The following is a 27,676-nucleotide window of genomic DNA, read 5'->3' as shown; positions in this document are numbered from 1 at the left end:
AAAAGAAAAGGTGGGAGAGTGGGGAAATGTAAAGTAGGTGATTTATTTACAACCTTGGGGATTTTTAAAATGCTATCAGTGCTGTCATTCAAATGTAAACAGTACTTAAGTTTAACAGATGGTGAAATGCCTTGCACTGTGGGGGTGATTATGACATCTGGAATTATCCTGGATTGAAATTTCTTATCAGTTCATGTGTGTCTTGCATGGAAAAGTTGTAAACATTGGTCCAAAATGGAAAAAATTAACCCCAGCTTAGTTTTCTGGATCAAATTTCACAAATTAATACCAAATATGACAAAATTATGTTCACGACCTTAACCACTGTCTCACAACATATCCTTGGTTGGTATAGGTAATTTAAGGTCAAAGACTGAGAAAATTACCTGAATTATACAAATTTGGGGTTTCCCAACAGTTTGATCAAAGATAACATACCTTCAGGACTTTTATACTAAATTACAAAGCTATCAGGCATGTAGTATTTTAAAACAAGTTTTCGTGACCGAAAATGACAAAATTGTTTTAAAAATGTTTTCTTGACCAAAATTGACAAAATTGTCTTAAAAAGACAAATTTGCATATTTCTGGACAATTTCCACATATCCAACTATTGTAATCCCTGGGCAGCTGTACACAAAATATAAAAGCTGTCTGTCCAACAGTTTTAAAGAAAAATAATATTTTTTACGATTTTTTGACCAAAAATGACGAAAATTGCCCCAAAACGGTAATTTTGCCAATTCTGTTGTAATTTCAACAAATTAGACGAGTAACATCCTTGCAATTATCCAACCTAAATTTGAGAGCGATTGGGCCAGCAGTTTTAGAGAAGAGGAATTTTTACTTAAAATGAGAAAGATAACCAAAAAATTCAGCAAAAATACAAAATTCAAGATATCTTCACAATATCCATATAACTGTATAAGGTCCACCTAAGGTACTTGTCCACTAATTTTCAAAGCAATCAAAACAGTGGTTCTTGAGTTATTGATTTTTGACCATTTTCACATTTTGTAAGCTCATTTGCATAATTTTGGCAATGCAAACTTCATTTGAACAAAATCCCATCTATAGCCCAGGATGCATCCACACACCAAATACCAAGCTGAAATGTGCAGTGCCAGCGGTTCGCATGTTTTTGATGTTGACGGACATACTGTATGTACATACATACATACATACCCACATACATACATGCAGATGCCACGGACTTCAGCTTCTACGATAACCTAACATTGGTATACCAAATGTGAGCTAAAAACTGGGTAATCTGAAATTAGTAGCAGTGGAAAATAATAATCCTAAGAATCTGCATATTTTTGCACCAATTTGTTTTTTTTAACAGAATTGACATCATGGAGGCAGGAAGAACATATACAATACTCTGCATGTCATAACCATTATTATACACATATACATACACTGACATGTAATAACCATGGATTATTACACACACACACGTACATACACTGACATGTAATAACCATGGATTATTACACACACATACATACACTGACAGTAGAAATGACAACTGACTACTATTAGTGCTATACAGGGTGACAAAAATCACAAACACAACTTTGTCAGCGAAAAACAAGTTTTATTGTTGCCTGGGGTCAGAAAGGTTTCAACATTGCATCGTTTTTAAAGGCGGTATAAACATCTGTCTTAGTATTATGGTACAAAAAACAAACAATGTGAATAAAAGAAAAGCTAAAAATAATGACATATGCTGAATAAAATAAAATATCCACATGAAATTGGCACGGTTAGTTCTCACTTTTTTAATTATACAATTCAAAACAAATGGAAACAATAAGAAGAGTAATAATTATGATTTTCCAAATTGTGTTTATGGACACAGGAATTATTTCCATGGTGTGTTGCAGATCTGATGAATTTCTTGAATATATTATGGAATTGGAACTAAGTCACTAACCCTACATCATATCATACAAACTTTTATTTGTAAAAAAAAATCCAAAATACTGATGTCATGATAATACATAATAAAGTAATTTGCTTTGCATACAAATTATTTCCTATAACTCGAAAACAGAATGCGGAAATGTGAGTTAAGTATACAAAACATCTTATAGCTACAAATAAACTTGCAAATAAATTTTAACTATAGCTTCAGTTCTGTAAATTCATAAAGACTTAGTTTCCAGTATGTGTGTCCTGCAAAGCCAAAATCTATAGTTAATATGACAGTTATTTGTGCAGAAATACTCATTGTATTAGAATTCAATAATTTTAGGAGTGGATAAAAGCATTGAGAATTGCTGAATTTACAAGAATAAAATTAATAGCTCCTCATACATGTGAACTATCAATATTTATTGTTACCTATAAAGCTCAGGGACAGGGATTTTGTTTTTTCTGCAAGCAAGCCGCATTTACAATGTTTGCGTATTTAATGAAAATACAAGATGAAATTCTGGAAAAAAAAATATCTTGTAAGCTTGGCAGTAAATGTCTTAGTGCTAAGATTTCTACAAGCAAAAGATGCACACACTATTGCATTTGGCTTTCAAATTTCTAATGAAAAATTCTAAACCAGAGCTGTTTTTTTCATATCTTGCCATATCCAAGACTCTGATAGATTGCATTGTAACATAACTAATTTTAGTCCATCCAACCATTACCTTTAATTTCATTGCAAAGCTTACACACAGTCCAGTAAATTCTACTATGCAGACATAAACATGCTGAGTAAAGATCTGACCTTAAAATCCCTCTCCAAAAACCAAGATGTACAAAATATTGGGAATATTGACATGATCCCATCATGTTGGTTAAAATATTAAAAGTCTCTTTCATTTAACTCTATAACAGAATTTGCATTTTGTATGTGGCTGTGGTTGTATGCAGTTTCATCTCTTTGATACTGGAAGGTCTAGCTTTCATTGTGCAACCACTCTCTTAGTTTTTAGCTCTTTGATAGTCAGCCTGTTATTAATATGAAATACGTATAGTGACAATGGCCAATGAATGGCATATTATAAGCTTTAGCTTACTACGAGGACAAAATGTCATGCTATCAGCTTGACTATTAAATCATTACCAGTCCCGAAATGTACAGACAAAACCTTATGACCTGATGATCCTTTTGCCAGAATTTGACAACACTGCCAGACTGACAAGATTGCCAAATGATTGACAAGATTGCTAAATGATTGACAAGATTGCCAGATGATTGACAAGATTGCCAGATGATATTCAGACTAGAACTTTTCTATTCACTATTTGTTCTTAGCAGACATTTATCAAAATATGCAAATTTACAACATCTACATGTCTTTAAGTTTACTACGGTTATCCCGATAAAATTACTGACATTCTGATATTGTCTAAAATGTATTCACATAACATACCTACTTCATTGAATACTGCTCTGTTGCAATATTCTATGATAGCATTCCTCATTTATATCATTATTCTTCAAATGAAAAGAGTTTATGAATGGTTAAGTTTTATACTATTCACTTGATCACAGTATTTGAATCAACATACTAAAACTGTAATATCTTTATCAAATAATATTCAATTAACCCATGACTGGCATAACATCATTAGATATGATGAGCTCCCATGTGTATTAATCTCAGAAAAATAGGTTTCATGATTGATACTGGAAATATATGGTGTTATTTGACCTGTTTAGTTACAGTTGAAATGCACAGCCTCTACATGATACCTTGAACTTGGGCTTGAGGTTGGGGGAAGGGGGAGGGGGTCAGTTGTGTTGAATCCCCAAAATTAAGGTGGCGACATTGTCTGAGGGGAGGAGGAGAGGGGACGTGGTGTAGATTCTATGCACAGTCCTACATGTGAAATTCTGAGTTTTCTAAAACAAGGATATAGGGAATCTACAAGTGAATTATTACATTGTGAAAACCATTCCATATCTTCCACACAAAACTGATTTTTATAATATATGTCCAACCTTGAACTTTACTATCATGGTAAGCTCTTCATGTTGCTGTACTATTATGGTTACAATGTCAAAGCCAATATTATGATGTCATTGGCACTGCTATGATGTGGCGGCCATTATTAAAACGTCACTGTGACTGCTACAATGTTATAGCCACTGTTATGATGTCACAGTCACTATTATGATGTCATTGACAATGTTAAAACGTCACAGCCACTGTTATGTCACAGTGACTATGTCACAGCCCCTGTTGTCACAGTGACTATTATGTCACAGCCACTGTTATGTCACAGTGACTATTATGTCACAGCCACTGTTATGTAACACTGACTGTTATGTTGTCACAACCACTGCAACAATGTGTCAGCGACTGTTATGACATCACAGTCACTGTTACAATGTGTCAGTGACTGTTATGACATCACAGTCACTGTTACAATGTGTCAGTGACTGTTATGACATCACAGTCACTGTTACAATGTGTCAGTGACTGTTATGACATCACAGTCACTGTTACAATGTGTCACCGACTGTTATGACATCACAGTCACTGTTACAATGTGTCACCGCCTGTTATGACATCACAGTCACTGTTACAATGTGTCAGTGACTGTTATGACATCACAGTCACTGTTAGAATGTGTCACCGACTGTTATGACATCACAGTCACTGTTACAATGTGTCACCGCCTGTTATGACATCACAGTCACTGTTACAATGTGTCAGTGACTGTTATGACATCACAACCACTGCAACAATGTGTCAGTGACTGTTATGACATCACAGTCATTGTTACAATGTGTCACCGACTGTTATGACATCACAGTCACTGTTACAATGTGTCACCGCCTGTTATGACATCACAGTCACTGTTACAATGTGTCACCGCCTGTTATGACATCACAGTCACTGTTACAATGTGTGAGTGACTGTTATGACATCACAGTCACTGTTACAATGTGTCACCGACTGTTATGACATCACAGTCATTGTTACAATGTGTCACCGCCTGTTATGACATCACAGTCACTGTTACGATGTGTCAGTGACTGTTATGACATCACAACCACTGCAACAATGTGTCAGTGACTGTTATGACATCACAGTCACTGTTACAATGTGTCAGTGACTGTTATGACATCACACTCACTGTTACAATGTGTGAGTGACTGTTATGACATCACAGTCACTGTTACAATGTGTCAGTGACTGTTATGACATCACAGTCACTGTTAGAATGTGTCACCGACTGTTATGACATCACAGTCACTGTTACAATGTGTCACCGCCTGTTATGACATCACAGTCACTGTTACAATGTGTCACCGACTGTTATGACATCACAGTCACTGTTACAATGTGTCACCGACTGTTATGACATCACAGTCATTGTTACAATGTGTCACCACCTGTTATGACATCACAGTCACTGTTACAATGTGTCAGTGACTGTTATGACATCACAACCACTGCAACAATGTTTCAGTGACTTTTATGACATCACAGTCACTGTTACAATGTGTCAGTGACTGTTATGACATCACAGTCACTGTTACAATGTGTCAGTGACTGTTATGACATCACAGTCACTGTTACAATGTGTCACTGCCTGTTATGACATCACAGTCACTGTTACAATGTGTCAGTGACTGTTATGACATCACAGTCACTGTTACAATGTGTCACCGACTGTTATGACATCACAGTCATTGTTACAATGTGTCACCCCCTGTTATGACATCACAGTCACTGTTACGATGTGTCAGTGACTGTTATGACATCACAACCACTGCAACAATGTGTCAGTGACTGTTATGACATCACAGTCACTGTTACAATGTGTCACCGACTGTTATGACATCACAGTCATTGTTACAATGTGTCACCCCCTGTTATGACATCACAGTCACTGTTACGATGTGTCAGTGACTGTTATGACATCACAACCACTGCAACAATGTGTCACCGCCTGTTATGACATCACAGTCACTGTTACAATGTGTGACTGTTATGACATCACACTCACTGTCACAATGTGTGAGTGACTGTTATGACATCACAGTCACTGTTACAATGTGTCACCGCCTGTTATGACATCACAGTCACTGTTACAATGTGTCAGTGACTGTTATGACATCACAGTCACTGTTCCAATGTGTCAGTAACTTTTATGATGTCACAGTCACTGTTACAATGTGTCAGTGACTGTTATGACATCACAGTCACTATTACAATGTGTCAGTGACTGTTATGATGTCACAGTTACTGTTACAATATCATAGCTACTGGTATGTCACAACCACTGTTATGATGTCAAAGCCACTATTATGTCACGGTCACTACTATGATATCATAACTACTGCTATGATGTCATGGACACTTTTACATTGTCATGGCAACTATCATAACATTACAGACACCACGATATCATGAGTATTATGATAAGATGAGAAACTCAGTAAAATTATATTGGCAACCTTCAACAATGTGACGATAACAAGGATTTGCTTACAGTTTCAAATTTACAACTGCAAATGTGGAATATACCACTGCTACTCATCCTGTGTACTATGAGGTGTATGATAGTCTTTGAGATAATCTCAGAATTTCAAGGTTATCCTGAAAGAAAACATGCATCTTACATTACTTGTTTACACAATGATAGGTGTTTCACAGAGCAGTTGATTCCATGGAGGGTAAAAATGACATTCCATGATAGGAAGCCCAATTTGCACTCCATTCCTTTCAAATCTCTATATTCTAACTCATATTCACATAATGACAACAGTCTTGCTCCATGCATTTCCTAGAAAACATTGTCTGATTGCATGCAACTGGCCATAACTAATGCTGCAACTCTTTGACATTGTACATCTCCACATCACAGGCATAGCTGGCGATACACACTATAACCATCAATGAATCTTTAACCAATTCAATAAACTCCAATAATAGCACAGCTAGCAAAAGACACTTTAACCATCACTGAATCTTCAACCAATGCAATTAAACACAATCACAGGTACGGCTACAGGCTGTTTGACAAAAGTTACGGGATACATTGTGTAAGCGTTGACTGATATATCTTGGTGGAATTGATTCCATTGAAGTTATACAAAGTACAATAGTTTCCTTATATGTACAACATCCATGCACAGTGAAATAACTTGTAATGCACACTTCATCAGTTCATCAAATACACAGTAAATGAAAGTCAGAAATAGACACTTGCAGGAGAATAAATCCGCTGTGTTGACTTTGACATTCACAAGCAAGACTTGTCTAATTGACTTGATAAAGCTACAGGTTTGTGCTGGTCTCTGGTGGGAAATGATTGTCTGTTTCATTTGTTGGTGTCACATCATTTTGGATCATATCACCAACTGCAGCTTGTACTTTAACCTGCTGACCACTGGCCCCAGTAACAACACTTGACATTGACATTCTACTTTGCATTGTATTGACAACAGTTCTGGCATGATACGTTTCTGCTCTTCTCAATGAAGTTGGACTTGAGTTTGCCTTCATGGCAGGAATGTCTTCACTTGTTGAAGATTCCAGTTTCTTGGGAAAGCTAGGACTCTCATATCCATTTCTTCTCCTCCTTCCAGGAGGCGTATTTCCGGAAGAATCTTTGGCTGGTACTGGAAGGCCAGGCTGTGATGTGCAAGAATAGACAAATAATGAAAGATGGGTAAATCAAAAATCAGGCATGACACGCTGTGGATATGTTTCTTTATTCAAAAAGTGTGGTAGTAATACACTGTTGCATCTAAAAATCATCAAAAATCATTTAAAAATTTCCAACAATTTTATGTTTTATAAATATTACTTTTCCGTCCTCTCTGAAAAGGGGGCACATATCATTATGCTATTATGTGCTATTATTACTCTAACGAAACACTACTACAGACAGCTTATAGTTTTATGTAACCATCAACAGGTAACAAAAGACAAAAGACTGTAATATGTCAAAACCTTTTGCAGCCAAGAAGCAGGTTGAAGTAAAGATGGATTTGATGTTACCTTGTCTCTGTAAGACTGACTGACTTTGTGTGTCTTTGGTGGAATTGGAATTGGGTCCGGCAGATTGGAATAATCAGAACATTGCTTCTCTGGCAGTGGAGGTGGGCTGGTACCTGGTAACAAACAAACAAACACACATGGAAGGTAACCATAGGAGAACAAAGACTTTATCTGATTTTGATGGCTATTTATGGTTTTGATGACTATTCATGGTTTTCATTGCAATATGGTTTTGATTGTTATTTTGGGTTGACTGACATAAGAAGCCAGATTAATTGTATGTACATGGTTATGTAAAGAGAATTAATAAATCAGGTTTTTTTCAATAAAGAATGCACAATTAACAAATATAAAATAGATTATTTGTAAAGAAAGCAACATAGAAACTTACTCAATGGTTGCCTTGGTTGTTGAACAAGACTCATTCTCTTGTCTGGTGTTAGCTGTGGTCTTGGTGGTCTTGCTGACTGTAACTTCAATCAGAGGTCAATATGTCACTTATAGAATTTCAGGTACTGACTTCAATCAGAGGTCAATACGTCACTTATAGCATTTCAGGTACTGACTTCAATCAGAGGTTAATACGTCACTTATAGAATTTCAGGTACTGACTTCAATCAGAGGTCAATACGTCACTTATAGCATTTCAGGTACTGACTTCAATCAGAGGTTAATACGTCACTTATAGAATTTCAGGTACTGACTTCAATCAGAGGTCAATACGTCACATAGAATTTTAGGTACTGACTTCAATCAGAAGTTAATACGTCACATAGAATTTCAGGTACTGACTTCAATCAGAGGTCAATATGTCACTTATAGCATTTCAGGTATTGACTTCAATCAGAGGTCAATACGTCACTTATAACATTTCAGGTACTGACTTCAATCAGAGGTTAATACGTCAATTATAGCATTTCAGGTACTGAATAGGGTGAACTTTTTACAGAGTTGTAGCAAAGAGTTAAGTGAACAATCAGTTTGGTTCTGTAAAGCTTCAGTTTAGTTTGCGAATGATGGATGACTTTGCAATTTGAGTATATTGACTGTGATGGTTTGGTCAAACTTAGACACTGGGTGTAACATTTGGACATTCAATGTATTGCACCTTGTGTAACACATTAGTGTGAAAGATCTTTGATCTTTTATTGCATAGGAAGTCAAAATATCTTTCTTTCCATTAATTTTACTGTGTGCCTTGTCTTGTATGTGTGTGGACCTGTATTTTATTATTTAGTGTGTGTTAACTGAATTTGTGAACAATGCTTTTTCATATTACTATGATTTTTGGATAACGGCTAGGTATGACTGATTTTTAGCTACTATAGACTATAGTCTATAGAAGCTATTGGGATGGGTATCCGTCCGGCGTCCGTCGTCAGTCTGTATGTATGTATGTATGTATGTCCGTTTGTGAGGCGTCCGTCCACTCAAATATCTTGAGAACCGCAGTACTTACTGATTTGATATTTGTTGTGTAGATTAAAAATATGATTTTGAGAAACTATTTTTTTTAAATTTTTTGATATTGTTGAAAATAGGCAAATTAATGCCAAAAAAGGTGTTTTTGGTAAAAAACCTTCTACTTCATAACCGCTGGTCAGACAGCTTTGTTATTTGGTATACAGGTCCCTAGGGATAACACAACTTAGATTTGTTCTAATTGTGATGAAATATGCAAATGTGTATTTTTAAGGAATTTTTTTGTCATTTTTGGTCAAAATTTGACTTACATTGTATGTAATTCTTGTACTATATAAACCCTATCATTTCACCCAGAAAAAAATAATTAATATGATTTTAAATAATTGAATTAATTAGGAAATCATCAAAGCCAAAATAATTTTAGTGTGGAATTATCAGAAAGTTCAACTTTTTTTGACAGTTCATAGTGAAATGCTTACCATCTTGGAGGATTACAACATGTAAAGGCAACTTTCCTGAATCCCAACTTTGATATATTCTGAACCACCATTTATGTTATCTAAAAGAAATTGCTCATAATAGTTTGTCATGATAGGGTGGTCAAATAAATAGAGATAGAGGAAGTTCTAATTTCCATTTATGGTTGACTTGGTAAGGATAAAATAAGATTACTTTTTGAGCAAAAAAAATAGAGTGGTCAATTAAAAGAGTGGTCAAAGTGATAGGGTTTTTATGGTAAAGCTGGGCTGTAAGATTCCTGGTGCTATTTATAGCAATTATGCAATCTTTGTAAACAGTGCAATGAAAGTGTAACATGATTCCTTATAATGCTTTTGATGACCTTGAACTTTTTAAGTTACAAACATTTGTCTCTTCAGTGTGCTTTCTCTGAGTACGTACAGTCTCAACTTATTCAACAGAACTTACTTACAATGTTAATTTGAAAGTTAAAATGTGCTTGGTTAATAGGATGAAAATACTGATATTAAAAGATAACCAGCTCAAGATTCTTTATAACCTGACAGATATGCTGTTTTATTATGACGTAAATCTTGATTTAAGCAAGTCTTGTTTACTTTAATTAGAAGGTAATTAACTCTCGTTTATTTGCAATTATAGACTAATATAGTCTGATGAAATATGCAAATCTGTATTTTTACAGAATTTTTTTCTATTTTTGGTCAGGCCATCCTGGAATGAGCTATCAGAGATATCCACCGTCTTCATCAATACATGTATCACAAAAGGTTATTCTCTACATAACACAGCAGAGCTCTGTCAACTGTTGAGTCGCTTGTTTTTTCAAAACCGCTGGTCAGACAGCTTTAATATTTGGTTTACATGTCCCTAGGATGACCTTAGTGAGATAATTTCATACAGTCAGGAAATACTTAATTTTGTATCCATGTCTATAGTAGCTTCAGGGACTTTGGCCCTATGTTTTAATAGACTGGTTCCGAGTCAACAGTCGTTGGTAAACATTTCTGTCTTCACTCCTAAGTCACACAAACATATGCACCTCTTACAAGAGAAGGGACTGTCAAATAAATGAACTGACTGTGCATATCATCTTGAGAAACCCAACATCAGCCAGTATCTCAGAGAGACTCTCCATATTCACTATGGTTTGAAAAAAACTGATAACTCTAAATGTAACCTCTGAAAAATCTCACAAAGTAAGGCCCAGCTTTTCTTGTATTGCTAAAATTCATAAGAGGTAACAATTTTCAAATATTACAATTTATTGTAATATTATTTATTATCAAAGTAAGTCAAAGTTATTAGTAATATGTTGTTTATGATTCTATTTCAAGGTTTGAATTCTAGTGTGGCAGTTTTCCCACAGCTGACCCTTACAAATTATTGTTTCAATTTTTTATTTATCAAATCTGTTAGTCAAAGTTAAAGCGCAGTGGTCATCGCGCTGCGCATCCTCCTGAGGGGGTCCCCCTCTGTTGTAAACAAATCCAAGAACGCCGCACATGTTTATACGGGTTGATTGTAATGTTTGCGATATTGCCGCTTGTTAAAATGGCGGCTGATCTGTCTCAAGCATACCAACTAACCAAATGTAACACGCAATAAAAGGTCAATTAATCTAAGTTAAATATCTGCTGAATATTGAACAATAATTGCACACTGGATTGAGATCACATTTGCTCATGATTTTCTTGAATCAGTTGAATGGGGCTCGGCTACTGTTATCGCTCGAGCCATAGAGCTAGACGTACGCATGTGTACGCATGTATACGCCAACAGACTATCAACGACCGGGCTCTAGTTTTCGACATCGCTAGCAAGGACGAGAGCTTTCATTTCAAGAGGCCCGACAGGAGTACAAAGACAACAACCCAAACTACAGAAATCTACAGCTCGCAGAGCAATGCCCGCTGCAGCAAGAAGCATTTCTGCATCTGTTCCATTCCGTGGTCTGTATGAACGTCCGTGTCAAACCGGGTATATGGCGCGCTACACTCGGCTGTGGAGAATCCAACTCAACTACAAAGTTTACGCCGTTTGGGGGTGCAAACGAGAATTCCGAGTACAGGTATCAAGTCAAGCGAAGGACCTTTCATATGTCTTCTTGTTATGTGGGGGTTATCTCACTTGAAAGAGGATTCAGACCTACCCGGCAATCAGGAGGTAGGCCTACAACAACGAAGTTTGCCCAGCACCGGTAGGCCTACACTAGCTAGCGGTTGGATCACTGCCATGACCGTGCACAGGACCGGGGCACAGGATCTCTCGATACGTCTATGCACGGTGTAGCCGTGCAATTTTCCTGCCAAATGGCGCGAAAACCCACTCGTTTTGTCTATAGTTTCCTGTCATTTTACTATTTCTTACCACGTAATACTAGGAGAAGACATGGTGATCAACAGTTGGTTGTGGGCCAAGTCGTCGCGGGCCGGTACGTTGTGGGACCGGATTCTCTATATCCGTGTACGTCAACGCGGTGACCGTCTCCCAACAACATCTCCCGTGTCCTGCTCTGGCTTGCCGATCATGGTCTTGAGCGTAACTTTTGTGTTAGGCATTGTGCTTGTTGCTGGTCTACATATACAGGCACTGTTGATCATTTTAGTTATGTATTTTCACTGTACTGTACATAGCATTGTGTACAACCAGCGTGAACGCGCGCGACCAAACCTTTTTGTTCACTGTGTCTGCGTGCAGTAAATATGATAGAGAAAAGTTCATGTATATCTTTACTCACGAAAACAAACTACCTCTTGCCAAATTTATTTCTTGTACGTTAGTTCCTCCCCCAGCAGCAGCTTCATCCAGTGTTTGCTGAGTTTTGTAATTTTTGCCTTACCGCACTCCTTGAGTGTGTTGTTGAGCAATAAAGTAAAGTGTAAAGTGTAAAGTAAACTCAGCGACATAATGTGCTGAGTGTAGTGTCCCAATGTTCGTAGCTCTACACGAGTTTATACATAGAAATACACCACTGAAGCTCGTTTTCGATCTTAATATTTTACTAGTGCATGATGTTGAGTCTTACAAAGGCCTTAACAAAGTGGGGGACTGCTCCCATCTCACTCCTATTGAAGTTGAGAAGACTTATGTTTACAAAAATTTATGTTTATCAACAAAAAAATCACGCACGCGCAGCGCGACGACCACTGCGCTTTAAGATGAACTGCCGTTCTCACTCTATGTCCCTTATATGGGCCCATCCACCCTAGTAAAAACATTGAGCATGTACCAAGTCTAAAACAAGCAATTCTGACATAACACATTGCAATTTCTGTCTTGAGCATACCACTTACTTTTTCTTCAAGAACTATCGTCTGTCGTTGCAACTGCTTGTTACTTGAACCTGGAGGACTGTTACCAGTGCTAGACCAAGTATCTACATTTGGAGACGGTATGGCGATTTGTGGTTTGGTTGGTGATATCTTGGGAGTTCCAACAATGGTATTCCTTGTTGACAATGACTGAGGAGTCCGGCTGGGTATTGGAGGACTGAAATAACAAACAATACATATGAAATAATTGGTGCTGTATACCCATGATGCATCTACACACCAAATGTCAAGTTTGTAGGTACTTCAGTTCTCAAGATAGTTAAACATCATGACATACATAGATACATATAGACATACATAGACACACAGACAAACATACACAAACATACATACATACATAAACAGACAGACATACATACATACATACATGCAGACAGACAGACATACATACCAACGATGGATGTCACAAAAATACCCACACTAATAGCTGTTATAAACATAGCCTACAATAGCCAAAAATTATGTTTTGACCGAAATTACCCAAAAGAATTTGTGTATGCAAATTTCCTTATTTGAAGATAAACTGAAAGAGATCATTCATGGAAACTTAAAACAAAAGTTCATCGGTATTATATAAAAAGTAATAGACAAGCATGTTTTTCAAGAAAAATGAGTAAGAAAATAAGAAAAAAATTCTCAAAAGCATAGATATGCGACTTTTATACTCTTTTTGATAGAACTTGATGACAATATTCCTCAGAAGCTACTGAACAAGGGTATAACTCTGATGTCATTGGAGAGAAAGTGTTTTTTTGGCAAAAATTAATAAAACTTGAAAAATAAATTGCATATGCAATTTCAACATCATTTGAAAATATCATAGTTTGGTCATCCTGAGTGACTTATATACCAAATAGAGTTTTTTGAGGAGTGGTTTCATGGTTTCATATATATGTTTCATATAAAGTGCAAAATTGACGGAGATTGACAGATGACTGATGTAGGATGCTGACGGACAACCAACCTATTTGAAACACTGTGTGTCTATAACAGTAGAGCTGTGAAGGGATGAATACTTACGGTGCTTGCATAGGATTAGAAAATGCAGTATCTATTTGTGTAAAACTTCCACTAGATCCCCTGGCTCCGGCACTTTCTGAACCACCAGATGAACTTGACGATATCGTTGAAGCTGGCCGTGAACTTGCAACAGTGTTCATTCTACGTATTGACACTTCAGATGACCTATCTGATGAACCGGTATCTAGAGGCTGATCAATATAGCATTCATACATATACTGTTAATTTAACTTCATATCTAGCTTGATTCAAATTCACACACAAATAGTGACACAACATTTAGAGAGATCATTGAATGTTCAACCTTCTTGTCTCTTCATTTACACTTTGACTGACATGATCTGATCTAACTGTCATTATTTCTTTGAGTTTGAACCTTCATGGATTTTCATTCACAGCATCATTACTGTATTTAAATCTAATTCTGTGGCATGGTAGAGACATTTGCCATATCAGAGTTCAACTATAGATTTCATTCTGTGGGACAATAGAGACTTACCCGTTTGCCATATCGGAGTTCAACTATAGATTTCCTCTTCTGGAAAACTAACTCCATTTTATCCTGTAAGGGTTTCAGGTTTGGTGGCGCCCTAATTGAGTGTACTTTCAGACCAACTGCTATGATAGGAATCTGCAAATGAACAACACAAATCCCGCTCTGTTAGAAGGTCTTGAAGATTTATTTTAAGTTCTTGAAGAGTCAAAATATTATCTAACCACAACATCATCACACATATTTCAGATAAAAGACAGGATTTAAACTGTAAAATCACTGGTACAATGAACATACGGCATTGATCAAGGCTGCCTGTCTCTAATCTTTGTTTGATGATCAGAAAAGTTTTAGTCCTCTTGACAAAAATACATTAAAAGCAAGATTCAATCACTTTACGCACATCTCTGTGCCACACATTGACAACATTCCTATTGCTACTAAAATAATTATGTAAGTAACATAAAAAGATTACAGTGCTTGACTAATGATTGTTGTCTGTAGCTTTAATTCATTTACTTTAATTTGAATCCATTTGTTATATGCCTTGATGTGAGTGCAAATCATTGCATTGATTTGAATAGGAACATAAGGGGAGTTAGCAGGCCGGTGAACAATGTATTGACCTGTTTGCATAGTTACTCGGTCTGGTGAAGCTTCGAAGTTTTCGACGTCAAGGAAGACACTTAACGCTAGATGTAAAATATCCATGCACACACTGCTATTTTGACTTTCGTTAAAATCTGTTTGATGCTGGTCGATAATGGTAAAATTGTTTGAGAATACCCTGCATGAAACTAAAAGTCATATAGCGTAAAGTATGACGAGTCATGTAATAAACATATTATTGCCTGAATACATGGGTTTATGTGCCCTTGCAGCAGGTGACAATTTGCCCTCCTGGCAAATTGTCACCTGCTCTAGGGCACATAAACCCATGTATTCAGGCAATAATATATATTAGTGCAAACTGATTTTGACTAACCTGTTCTGCAATGAGATCTTTAAGTCTTTCCACAAGGAACTCATCATCAGGATGTCCCTTCAAGTATTCCTCTGTACAGAATGCCTGCAATAAAAGCAATTCCATTCAACATGAAGTCAATATCCATGGCTTTGTACTTGACACAAGTTGAAGAGAATCACTGACTGACACTCAGTTATTGTACAAATTACAGTATTCATTTGACTGTTAGGGTTACAGTTGAACCTTCTGTCATTTTGTGCATGTTAGTCACAGCTTTCAATAAATCTACATTAAATGCAAACCTTAAATAGAATGCTTTTTGTTATGAGATTTCAACAAAAAATTTAGTTTTGAATATTGGAACATTTTACTGATGCTACGGCATTGAGCTCACTTACTGATCCAAAACCTTTCTTTTTGATTATAGACATGTTTTCTTACTTGTAGTACACTGACAGAATCTACTGCTACACTGATGTGTTCATCTATGGCTTCACATCTTTTATCATTTTGTTGGCTGAACTTGTGACTGTAACTATTTGATCAAATCTTACGTTTTACTTCACTATAAACATACAGCATTAATTGGTGAACTTATTGGTATAATTGATGAGAAATCTTTTCAGTAACTGAAAGTTTTACACTACTTGTGTAATGTAAATATAATTTCCTTCGATGAAATATTCCATTGTTTGTCTCTTTGAACTCAAAAATAGCGTCAAGGACACTGAAGCTCCTAAAGTGTGAGGCCAGTTGAAGTAGTTGGTTGTTGGTAAGCAGTAATTGACTTGGAGGCATAGGGTTGGGATATGGGATACACTAGATTTGTGTTAGATACGTTTAACTGTATATACGGCATGATTCGGCTCATTAATATAAGTTGCATACATTAACACCAATCTGTCCTGATGGAGTATGTGGCGGTTTATTATCAGGCGACTAGTAAAGTGAGTAAGCGCCATTTACTGCATTGGAATGCAGGTGAGCCACCGTAATTTCTCTGTCAGCACTCTAGTGAAAATTGCTTCATTGTGTTTTTCAACATTTACATTTGTAGTATACAAGTGAATTGCATTTTCACATTGATTTGCTTGACCAGAAAATTCGTCAATCTTTTGCTGAAGTAGGTTTATCTCTTCTTGTGTATATTGGGCAACTCTGAGATGATTAAGTAATTCTGCAAAATGTTTATCATCTTTCTATCGCATAATATCTGTCAGTTCATGCACTGTAAAGTACTCTTTCCAGAGGTTTATTGATAAAGGGCCATATCCCTGGTATAGATCTTCAAAAATCCATCCATCCATGACAGGTTTGAGTTGCAACATATCACCTACAGAGACTACTGACACACCACCAAATATCTTATTTCCTTTGATTTCTTGAAGACGGAGATTAATAAAATTGAATAAACTGTTACCAACCATGCTAAGTTCATCAATGATGACAACTGATAAATTCATATATTTTGTTTGTAGAGTGTTTAATTTGTCAGTGTGTAATGGTTTATAACGAAAACCTTGACTTGCTGGTATTTTAAAAGCAGAAAGAAATATAGCTGCAAAGCAGCGATGACTGGGTTTCGAGACATCTCGGTGCACAGGGGCAATAGAGAAATAAATATGCAAAAAAGATGAAAGGCTAGAGTAGTATTTGTGAAATCGAGCTCAAAGGTCATCGAAGTCATGTGACACTTTGTCAAAAAATTGTATCCCATAGTTATCCCTATATACCAAAAATCAGACCTCTAGCTCTATTGGCTTGCCCAGAATTAGAAATGTGCATAATTAATAAGGTACAGGATATGGCACCATAAGGTCTCCCATCATACCAAATATGAAGGGTGTAGCACTTGTGGTTATTGAGTTACGGCCATATATGTATATTTGGGGTCAAAGGTCATCAAGGTCACATAATATTTTGTCAAAACAATTGTATCTCATAGTTATCCATATATACCAAAAATCAGACCTCCAGCTCTATTGGTTTGCCCAGAATTGGATATGTGCATAATTAATGAGGTACAGGATGTGTCATCATTAGGTGTCCCATCATACCAAATATGAAGGGTGTAGCCCTTGTGGTTACTGAGTTATGGAGAAATATGTATATTTGAGGTCAAAGGTCATCGAGGTCACGTGACATTTTGTCAAAAAAATTGTATCCCATAGTTATCCCTACATACCAAAAATCAGACCTCTAGCTCTATTATTAAGCCCAGAATTAGGTATGTGCGTAATTAACACAGGAAGTGGCTGGTCATGTGACATTTTGTCGAAAAACTTTGCTCCCATAGTTATTTCTATGTACCAAAAACACATTGAAGTTGACAGCCAGTTAATTGGCCCCCACCAGTTTATCACATGACACATGGACACACAGACAGAAGTTAATTGGCCAAATCTTGACAGAAGAAAGTAAAAGTTGATGCCGCCAGACCAAATCTTGACAGAAGGAAGTAAAAGTTGACGCCGCCATACTGGTTTTCAATTCTAATAGCTCCTCAGTGTATAAAACTGAGGAGCTAAAAATCGACCTGCAATGTGTTTTGTGTAAAGTTACACAAAAATGGATGAATACTGGCAAACATACAAAGTTGGCAGGTGTCCGTACCTTTTCATAGACATCAGTGCCACCCATTACAGCTGCATCAACAACTCCATTCAGTTTCATACTCAATGGATTCAGAGGCAGATTGGTGTCTACTTGGTATTGTTTGACCAATGATCTCAACATCTGATTCTGTTCTTCCATAATTTCTACTGCATGCTGTAGTGGACTCATTTCCTCCTGAAAAGTCACACAGGTTTATTTCTAATGATGATTGAATGAATGTAAAATCACAAAGCCCTCATAACACATTCATGGCTGTTGTCCCTGGCATCTAAAATCAAAGAGTTCAAGTTCAAAACAACTTATAAATAAACTTCTGTAATTTAGACACGTCATCAATAAACATCGGCACTGAGATTGTTGATGAGTATGCACATATCATATGAAATATCAAATCGAATTGAACTTTGGAAAACAGGTTTATTTGATACATCAGAAATACATAGTACAAAATTCATTCTGGTCAACTGTAATTCTACCTTCCCCTCATCTGGTGAAAATAGGGTTAAAAATAGACAGCAGTCTCTGGGAATGAGACATTCTGACCACACTAAAATAAATAAAATCCTTAAAGACACAACATGATTTAACCCACATTTTGAACAAATTTGATACTCGTTCAAAGTAATCTATCAAATAAACATTACAAGAGATATAGATGACATCAATTGATGGATGGGAAGTCATGGCTGAAAACAACGTATTTGATAGGCTCTGTGTTTGATAGGCTCCATGTGTGATAGGCTCTGTGTTTGATAGGCTCCGTGTTTGATAGGCTCTGTGTTTGATAGGCTCCATGTGTGATAGGCTCTGTGTTTGATAGGCTCTGTGTTTGATAGGCTCTGTGTTTGATAGGCTCTGTGTTTGATAGGCTCTGTGTTTGATAGGCTCCATGTTTGATAGGCCCTGTTTGATAGGCCCTGTTTGATAGGCTCTACTGAAAGGCTCTCTCTACCTTTGAAAGGCTCTATCTTCATGACCTGGGACATAAAAACTTGAGATCACACTTCAGTAATCTAGCCAGTAATCTACTTACAGGATGCTGTGAAACCACTTCAAACCATCTGAGTATACCTGGCAACTTGTATGCCGTCACATGATACGTTCTCTCAATCCACATGTTCTTATGGTAAGAAAATATCAAAGAGGATTAGAATGCAAAAATATATATTTCCTTCAGATCTAAAGAGACCACTGAAAACTGTTCAATGTAATAAAAAGGGTTACCATGGAAATGGATCAGATATCAACAACAACAGTTTACTCTAAAATGTTTTATTCTTGTCCTCACAGCTACCCTTCAATAAAGATATCATTATGTACTGATCAACGATTATCTCTTAAAAGATTTCTTTCATATGAATATCCTACACCATGTGTTGTGTCATATTCTCAGTACAGATCGTAATCTGCGTCATAATCTATAATCTTGTTCCATTTTAGCCAATGTAGCAATCTATAACGACATTACAATATGTTGTTCTTTTTCCTAGCGGTAATAGATAACTTGGCTAATCGACAAAACTTACAGCAAATTCATTGTCATTCTTCTTGCCTTCTTTAAAGAACGGCCTTGAGTAGACAAACTTCTGTACTTCATTCACTTTATAGTAGCTAGGGAGACATTCAAGAAACATGAGATCAGACTGGATGTTGTCATGTTTGCTCATAAAGTAAACACTACCATACTGTTACAATAATAGATTTGAAATAACAATAGAGGTCATACTTATTGGTTGACATAAGACAGTTAATCAGGTAATATCTGTGAAATGTTTATTACAGTAAATGTGTTTCATGCTCTGTATCAGAGTTAAAATTAGAGAAACTTGTCAGATGCATTTCTTACCTGAGGATTTGATCATTGACCATCTTGCCTTTAAATTTCTTATTCAGTTCTTCAACAGGATGCACTTTACATATTTGAAGATCTTATCCCAGTCAAGGAAGATACATTTACGTTGACATCACAGACAGAAAGAGATAAGAAATGCTTTTGTCTGTGACAGACCATAGACAGCAGAAAACGGACTTGTACCTTTGATCAGACTGACGGCCATTGATCAATGCATTGCCAGCAACAATGTCATTTGTTCTGTATTTTCTCTCTCAACTACACAGCCACAACTAAGATCATGACATTTACATTACTTGTTATTGCTCAAATCAGTGCAAAATTATTATTTTGAACTTCCCCTTTAAATGGACGTGTTGCCAAAATGCTTTGTGCAGTTATTGATCAAACTACATCCCTAGCAAAGAAAGGAATGAATCTATGTGACAAATATTTTACACTAAGATTACAAATCAATGATTTGTGAAGGATACGTTGACCTTTGGATTCAAGAATGTCTTTCTCTGGCATCGTAGTTTTGTCCATCATTTTTGCCGTTGGGTACATATTTTGTAATCCTGAATTGAAATCTGCCAGCCTTTCATACTCTTTACCACGGTAAATAAACAACTTGTTCTGAAAATGAAAGATAAGAAAAGCTATGAAAATATTGTTGCAGTATTAAGTAGTGTAGAAATCACATTTCAGATTACAATATGCTTCAGCAGTCCTGAACATAGGAGAATGATGTTTTTTAAACTTCCAATCGCAAAAAAACTATCAGAGCAAATCAATTATGTGAATACTATGGATTATGTGAATTACGCAGTTTGAATGTTGTTAAGGACGATTTCATTTAGTATTTGTATGTCCAGCATACACAGACACAAGACATATTTATAGTTCATTATCATGAGAGATCCGCCATGTCTATATGAATTGAGGATGCTTCCATCCTCTAAAAATACTGCTTCTATTGGAAAACAAGGAAAATATCTTATTATTCAACACAATGCTGAGATTCTGAAAAAACTGAAGACGATACGATTGGTAAACTCAATGTTCTTACATGAAATGCAAGTATGTACATCTACTGCATGCCTATATATATATATATATATATATATATATATATATAATATATTATATATATATATATATATATATATATATATATATATATATATATATATTTCAATCAATCATTAATATTTTGTACTTTTTGCCTGGAGCCGCACTGTAGTGAAATAAATTATCCTTCTAGTAATGGCACCAAAAAAATTTCCATCATAAGAGGGAATGAAGGTATTAAACAACAAAGTGACTCATTTATAATAGAGATGACATTAGCTGAATGTGTTACTACACTGTATGAATTATGACAATGGACATAGCTTGCAAAGTGGAATATGACAGAACCCCATGGCCGGTGAGTGCAAGCGCGCCGTACTAGCGGCATTTGCATGAGTGCTGCGGTGTATTCGGCGGCAGTCGCGAGTGAAAGGACAGCCGAATACACCGCAGCATGAGTGCAAATACCGCTAGTACGGCGTGCTTGCACTAACAGGCCATTTGGTTCTGTTATTATTACATATGCTCTATCATTTATTTGCATCATTTATCGAGAGAATTGACGATAGTCGTGCGTACTACTTGTCTGTCAAAGCTTCAGGGCGACCCTGCGGAGTTATATAACATTGACATCACTGTAATGAAGCATCGAATCAGCTTTCACTTTTCATTGGTCGACGCCGCCACACCCTCTACTTTGATTGGCTAAACTATTGTTTACTTGTTTATCAATGATGACGTAAGAGGAACGTCGGAGGGCTCGAACTCTGCTTGCGATCGCTCACACATACATACGTAGCCACAGATAGCCAAACGAAGAGAACTTTGAACATGGAACGCTTTTGATTTTTTCACATTTTGAGCTTGAAATTTTTCTAAATGATCGATACAAATAACAGTTCGAAGATTTTTACGGGAAATTTAAGAGTAAGATACGGCAAACGTAACTTGTCGAACGATCAAATTTCAGTGTTTACCGTGCACGGCGATCACTGTTATCAGTAGCATGTAGGACACACAAGCACAGAGTAAACTGCATGCAAAAGTGACTTTCTATTGTAAACAGGGAATGTCCGGTGAGAAAACTACTGGCAAAAACGTCTCTGAAAATGTTTACTGTTTAATTGGGTCCGCTGCGTCCGCAGCTACGTGTGTTTCGATGTATGATGGCTGCCGTGGTACGGTGGCCACCGCACCGTGTATCCATGGAACTAGAAACGGATGTCGCCAGTTGACAATGTTTTTGCTTCGCTGACAAATAAACTGCTCTTCCGGATAATAAAAATCATCCTCACACTATAATGAGTACAGACAATTTTCTTTGTCGTAGATTTTAATCGGTAATGTCATGCATTTACTATAACTAGCATCGAACCAAAGTGAAATGAAATCTTGTAGACGACTTTTTTTGTGTGTTTAAAAACAAAAATAGTTCCCGGTCAAAATAAATACTCATTAACATAAAGGTATGGCATAATGTTTTTGGTATTGCACTGCAGTGCAAATACCGGTAGTACGCGCGCGCTTCGATGCGAATAAACTGTGGTACATATGTAATAATGTCCTGTCTTACCCTCAGAAACAATGGGAATCCCTGGCCATAAAATCCAACTCTGAAATACTCCGGTTCTGGTCTTGGTAATCGCATGATGTTGTCATAGAAACCAGCTTGTCTTTTCTGTGGTAGAAAATGCAACATTAATTATTGGAATTGCATCATAGCTGTTTTAATGTCTAAAATCAAATGCAATGATTTTTATGAGAACAGCAACCACTAGGTTGGAGTTGAAATACATTACAGCATTAGAACTTCATGATTTATTGATATTTCACAGAAAATGGAAATTATTTTTTGTTACAGAAGTTTAAATTCAACAAGACACTAGGATCCTGGAAGAGTCAAAGATCAATTTAAACCTTATTTGAATATGTTTTGTCAAATAAGTCATGTTTTACAGGTCACTGTCAGTCACATAGTCCAACTGGTTGATATGTATTTGAAAGATGGTATTCAGTTTTATGTGATCAACACAAAAGTAGCCATTTGTCCACAATATATGGTTGACACAAAGAAATGTGATGGTTTGCATGTGCAAGGATTGGAAAGAAACAAGTCATTGACAATGACATAGTCCCCACTTGTAAAGGAGTATTAGTCTTGATGGGGCAGGGAAATGTGGTCATTAAGAAGTATCACTGGAGTGTATATGTTGAGATTTATGGGCACATAGGTCTATGTCTTTGTTTCAATTTGAAACACATGAGGCATGTCTAAGTTATGGTTCTCTAAATAGGGAAAAAAGATCAGACCTCTAGCTGTATTGGCCAGCCAAGAAATACATATGCGCATAATAAATGAGGTACAAGATGTGACATCTTAAGGTCTAATATCCTATCAAAATTGGAGGGTATAGAACTTGTGGTTACTGAGTTATGCATATATATGTATAATCAAGGTCAAAGGTCATCGAGGTCACGTGACATTCTGAAAAAAAAATTGTATTGCTATATGCCAAAAATCAGACCTCTAGCTCTATTCCCTTGCCCAGAATTAGATATGTGCATAATTAATGAAGTAAAGCTTGTGTTGTCATAAGGTCTTTCATCCTACTAAATATAAAGGACATATTACTTATTTATTGACATAAACGTATATTTTAGGTAAAAGGTCATCGAGGTCACATGACATTTGGTCAAAAAATTTCTATCCTATAGTTATCTCTATATATCAAAAATTAGAAATCCAGCTCTATTGGCTTGCTCAGAATTATATATGCACATAATTAATGAGGTACAGTATGTGGTGTCATAAGGTGTCCCATCATACCAAATATGAAGGGTGTACCACTTGTGGTTACTGAGTTATGGACAAATATGTATATTTGAGGTCAAAGGTTTCCGAGGTCAAGTGACATTTTGTCAAAAAAATTGAATTGCTAAGTTATCCCTATATACCAAAAATCAGACCTCTAGCTCTATTGGCTCGCTCAAAATTAGATATGTGCATAATTAATGAGGTACAATATGTGGCGTCATAAGGTGTCCCATCATACCATATATGAAGGGTGTAGCACTTGTAGTTACTGAGTTATGGACAAATATGTATATTTGAGGTAAAAGGTCACTGAGGTCACGTAACATTTTGCCAAAAAAATTGTATTGCTAAGTTATCCCTATATACCACAAATTAGACCTCTAGCTCTATTGGCTCGCTCAAAATTAGATATGTGCATAATTAATGAGGTACAATATGTGGCGTCATAAGGTGTCTCATCGTACCATGTATGAAGGGTGTAGCACTTGTGGTTACTGAGTTATGGACAAATATGCATATTTGAGGTCAAAGGTCACTGGGGTCACGTGACATTTTGTCAAAATATCTGATATATCTGGGTGAACGGAGGGACATGACCCAATCTATAAGGCCCCTAGTCTCGTTTACCAGACCTCGTCGCTTCGCCACTGCAAAGTGCGCCGCTGGCGGTAGGACATGGCGAGTCGCGGAGCGACGAGCTTCGAGTCGCGAAGCGACGAGGGTCTGGTGACTACCACTGCATTCCACTGTGATGACGCATCAGGACGGGCGGAGAACCAAATTTAAATATGACCCTTGACCTACTTGAATATTCAATCAGAAAAACCAAGACAAATGCATGTGTTTTCAATATGCGATAGTCAACATCGAGCTCGTCGCAAATGTCCGGGGCAAATGTACTCTGTGGACAGTGACCATGCTGAAACTCCCGTGAAAATATACGGAGAGCATGTGAAGACAACAGCCAACAGACTTCCCGTACCCAGTTGGCAAGTTTACGAAGACGTCATTCCCCCCCCCCCCCCCCCGTAGAAAAGCTGCAATTGCTTCAATTTGCTCGTCTTTCAGGCATTCTATGGCTAATTTTTCTTTGCCACAATCGATTGCTTTCCTAAGTTCGGCTGTCAGCCCCATTTTCGCCAGTTGAATTTACGCACGTCCGCGTACTGTGAATGCCCAGTGCGTCGTTTGGGGAATCCGAGGGAATCCTTTTATGTATGTCATATCATTGCGTAGTCGAGCTTATTGACGTTGTCAGTCATAGAAGTTCCTCATAGTTGTTGGTAGATATTTTTACAAGCCCCTCCTTCTATTGAATATGCATCAAAGTTTGCCTGTTGTCGTGGTTGTCGATTGAGCCATGTGATTGGTGGGTATAAATATCTTGGAATGCGGAAGTCAGTAGTCTCCAGACCCCGTCGCCCAGCCAGTGGAAAAATTACTTCATGTTCCTACCGCCAGCGGCGCACTTTGCACTGGCGAAGCGACGCGGTCTGGAAGCGAGACTATAAGGCCCCTGGACTTCATCCTATGGACTAAAAACTGTGTCACTGAATCCTTTTTGCAATATGAATACGATGAGAAACTAAATTTTTATTTTACTTGGCCTTATACATGGGATTCTATGGACAGCTGACTTATACATGGTAGTCTATGGTGGTGTAAACTAAAAAGTCCTCTAACACGCCCAAATTTGATCGCATTGTGAAACAAATCAACGCGCATCTGTATGGGGTAGGGTACTATCCTTGTGCAAAGTTTGAAAGAAATTGACCAGGGCATGTCTGAGATATCTGCGTGAACGGACGGACGGACGCACACACGCACGCACGCACGCACACACGGATGCACGCCGGACATGACCAAACCTATAAGTCCCCCCGGACGGTGTCCGTGGGGACTAATAACTACTGCCAAGTCTGAGAAAGGGTCTTGATTTTTCATTAGGTTGAAGGAATTGGCTGTATGGTTGTATAGTGGCCACATTTGATGTATGGTGGCCATACTTGATCTGTGGTGGCCATACTTGATATGTGACCTCCATATTTGATATGTGACGTCCATATTTGATGTATGGGTAATATTTGATGTCTGACAGTCATCTCGGTAAAAATTAATCATATTAAAGCCATTATGTATATACAGATCAGTATGTTATATCACAGAAGCAATGATAGATGATTATCTTACCAAGAGTTGACTCAGCTGGACATAGTCAAATAATTCATTCTCATACTGCTTAGCAAGTTCTTTGCAAAGCTTGATTCCATTCTCCCACATCTGCAGAAAAGACACAAACATTTCACTTTGCAGAAAAAATTCTATAAAGCTCTGACCAAACTACAGAGAGTAGATGATTTATGTTATATCAAAGCTGCATAAGAACTGACACCAATTATCAAGTCACAAAAACACTCCACATAGACACTTTGCAGATGGACCTAAAATTTGATAAATAAGGCCCTACCAATTAGGAGTACATTTTAGAGATATTAATCACAGGATATTTACACTCACAGGATTATCTGGTCTATGTGGATAACATGTCAAATGAAGTGTAAGGAATTTACCAACAAAGACAGTAACAGATGATTATCTTAGGACTGATACATGAGTTTTCAATCAGATCATTTTTTACTTTATGTCACTTTACATGGTAAGTCATAAATTCCTCTTATACTCATATTTAGATCAGGTCCATTGTTTACGGTAGAGGTTACATCAACATATCAAGAGTGGTCTGTTGAAAAGTCTTGTGAAAATCGTGAAACATTGGTGAGACATGATTGTAGTCATTGTTGTCTTACCTTGCCTTTGTCAAAATATTGGACAATATCATAATACAGCGCCTCTTTCAGTTGTCTTTGTGTTGTGGCCTGTGGGTATTTGTCTAACGGAAATGGTAGCCTGTCATCAGACCACTGTCATGAAAGAAAATTGAAATGACAAAGAATAAAGGCTATGTCAAACTTATGTAATATTTTGCACTGTAGAATATAAATTTTCGCATATTATGTTGAAGCTATGCTTTGCAAACCTAAGTTTGGAGTACCTGGGAGGTATATTATACAAGTTCACATAAGAGTAGATTTCATGTGAGAAAATGAGTACTTCGTCCGCTTCATTTAATGGTTATATATCATAAATGTTTGGCTTACTGTATTTCATGGAGTCTGAACACATGAATTACTGACAACAATATAAAGTATTCATGTAACCAGTATCAGCACAGTGATAACTAGATTGCTTTCTTTCACATCCAATACACATGACACACTTAGGAGTAGACAAGTAACTTACTTTGAGTCTGTCTGCATGTAGATGTAATGCGAAGGCAGCTTCAGTATGGTTGTCACATTCCAGATGTAAATCACATAATTTATACAGATACCGTAGATACATCTCTTGTTTTTCAATCTCCTTGTAGAAATTCTAAAAAAACCAAGTCATCATTAATAGTACAGTCCTAGATGCATCAAATGTTGTTGGGAACCCTTAATTAAAGTTTTTGAATGTAACAGTTTTTGTCTGTATTTGATGCTATTATTGAAGCACACTTCAACTTTATGTGGATTTTAAAATCTGTAATATATGGTGGTACAATGCCCTTGTACTAATAGAATTGGATCAGATGCATCTTAGTAATGGCTTTGGAT

At 36.8% G+C, this 27,676-nt stretch overlaps 1 protein-coding gene across 2 annotated transcripts in view; it reads right to left on the bottom strand.

Annotated features, from left to right (window-relative positions):
- Nucleotides 1–1,582: 1,582 nt before the first annotated feature.
- LOC139119824 (dedicator of cytokinesis protein 1-like) overlaps nucleotides 1,583–27,676 on the bottom strand; it is a 114,181-nt gene continuing 88,087 nt past the window's right edge. For both annotated transcript variants that reach the window (XM_070683733.1, XM_070683734.1), the window contains 17 exons: nucleotides 27,321–27,452; nucleotides 26,828–26,941; nucleotides 26,211–26,300; nucleotides 22,779–22,883; nucleotides 20,629–20,770; nucleotides 20,150–20,231; nucleotides 19,830–19,914; nucleotides 19,337–19,423; nucleotides 18,301–18,477; nucleotides 15,706–15,789; nucleotides 14,727–14,858; nucleotides 14,228–14,418; nucleotides 13,169–13,364; nucleotides 8,362–8,443; nucleotides 7,971–8,083; nucleotides 5,271–7,601; nucleotides 1,583–4,673 (listed from right to left, as the gene is read on the bottom strand). In XM_070683733.1, coding sequence (XP_070539834.1) covers nucleotides 7,245–7,601; nucleotides 7,971–8,083; nucleotides 8,362–8,443; nucleotides 13,169–13,364; nucleotides 14,228–14,418; nucleotides 14,727–14,858; nucleotides 15,706–15,789; nucleotides 18,301–18,477; nucleotides 19,337–19,423; nucleotides 19,830–19,914; nucleotides 20,150–20,231; nucleotides 20,629–20,770; nucleotides 22,779–22,883; nucleotides 26,211–26,300; nucleotides 26,828–26,941; nucleotides 27,321–27,452 — 2,169 coding nt within the window. In that variant the 3' untranslated portion in view covers nucleotides 1,583–4,673; nucleotides 5,271–7,244. The remainder of the gene's footprint in view (nucleotides 4,674–5,270; nucleotides 7,602–7,970; nucleotides 8,084–8,361; nucleotides 8,444–13,168; nucleotides 13,365–14,227; nucleotides 14,419–14,726; nucleotides 14,859–15,705; nucleotides 15,790–18,300; nucleotides 18,478–19,336; nucleotides 19,424–19,829; nucleotides 19,915–20,149; nucleotides 20,232–20,628; nucleotides 20,771–22,778; nucleotides 22,884–26,210; nucleotides 26,301–26,827; nucleotides 26,942–27,320; nucleotides 27,453–27,676) is intronic.

Source organism: Ptychodera flava, chromosome 20, assembly GCF_041260155.1.
Source record: "Ptychodera flava strain L36383 chromosome 20, AS_Pfla_20210202, whole genome shotgun sequence".
NCBI lineage: Eukaryota > Metazoa > Hemichordata > Enteropneusta > Ptychoderidae > Ptychodera > Ptychodera flava.
Note: the sequence above shows the minus strand (reverse complement) of the source record. Positions and strands in the feature narration are given on the sequence as shown.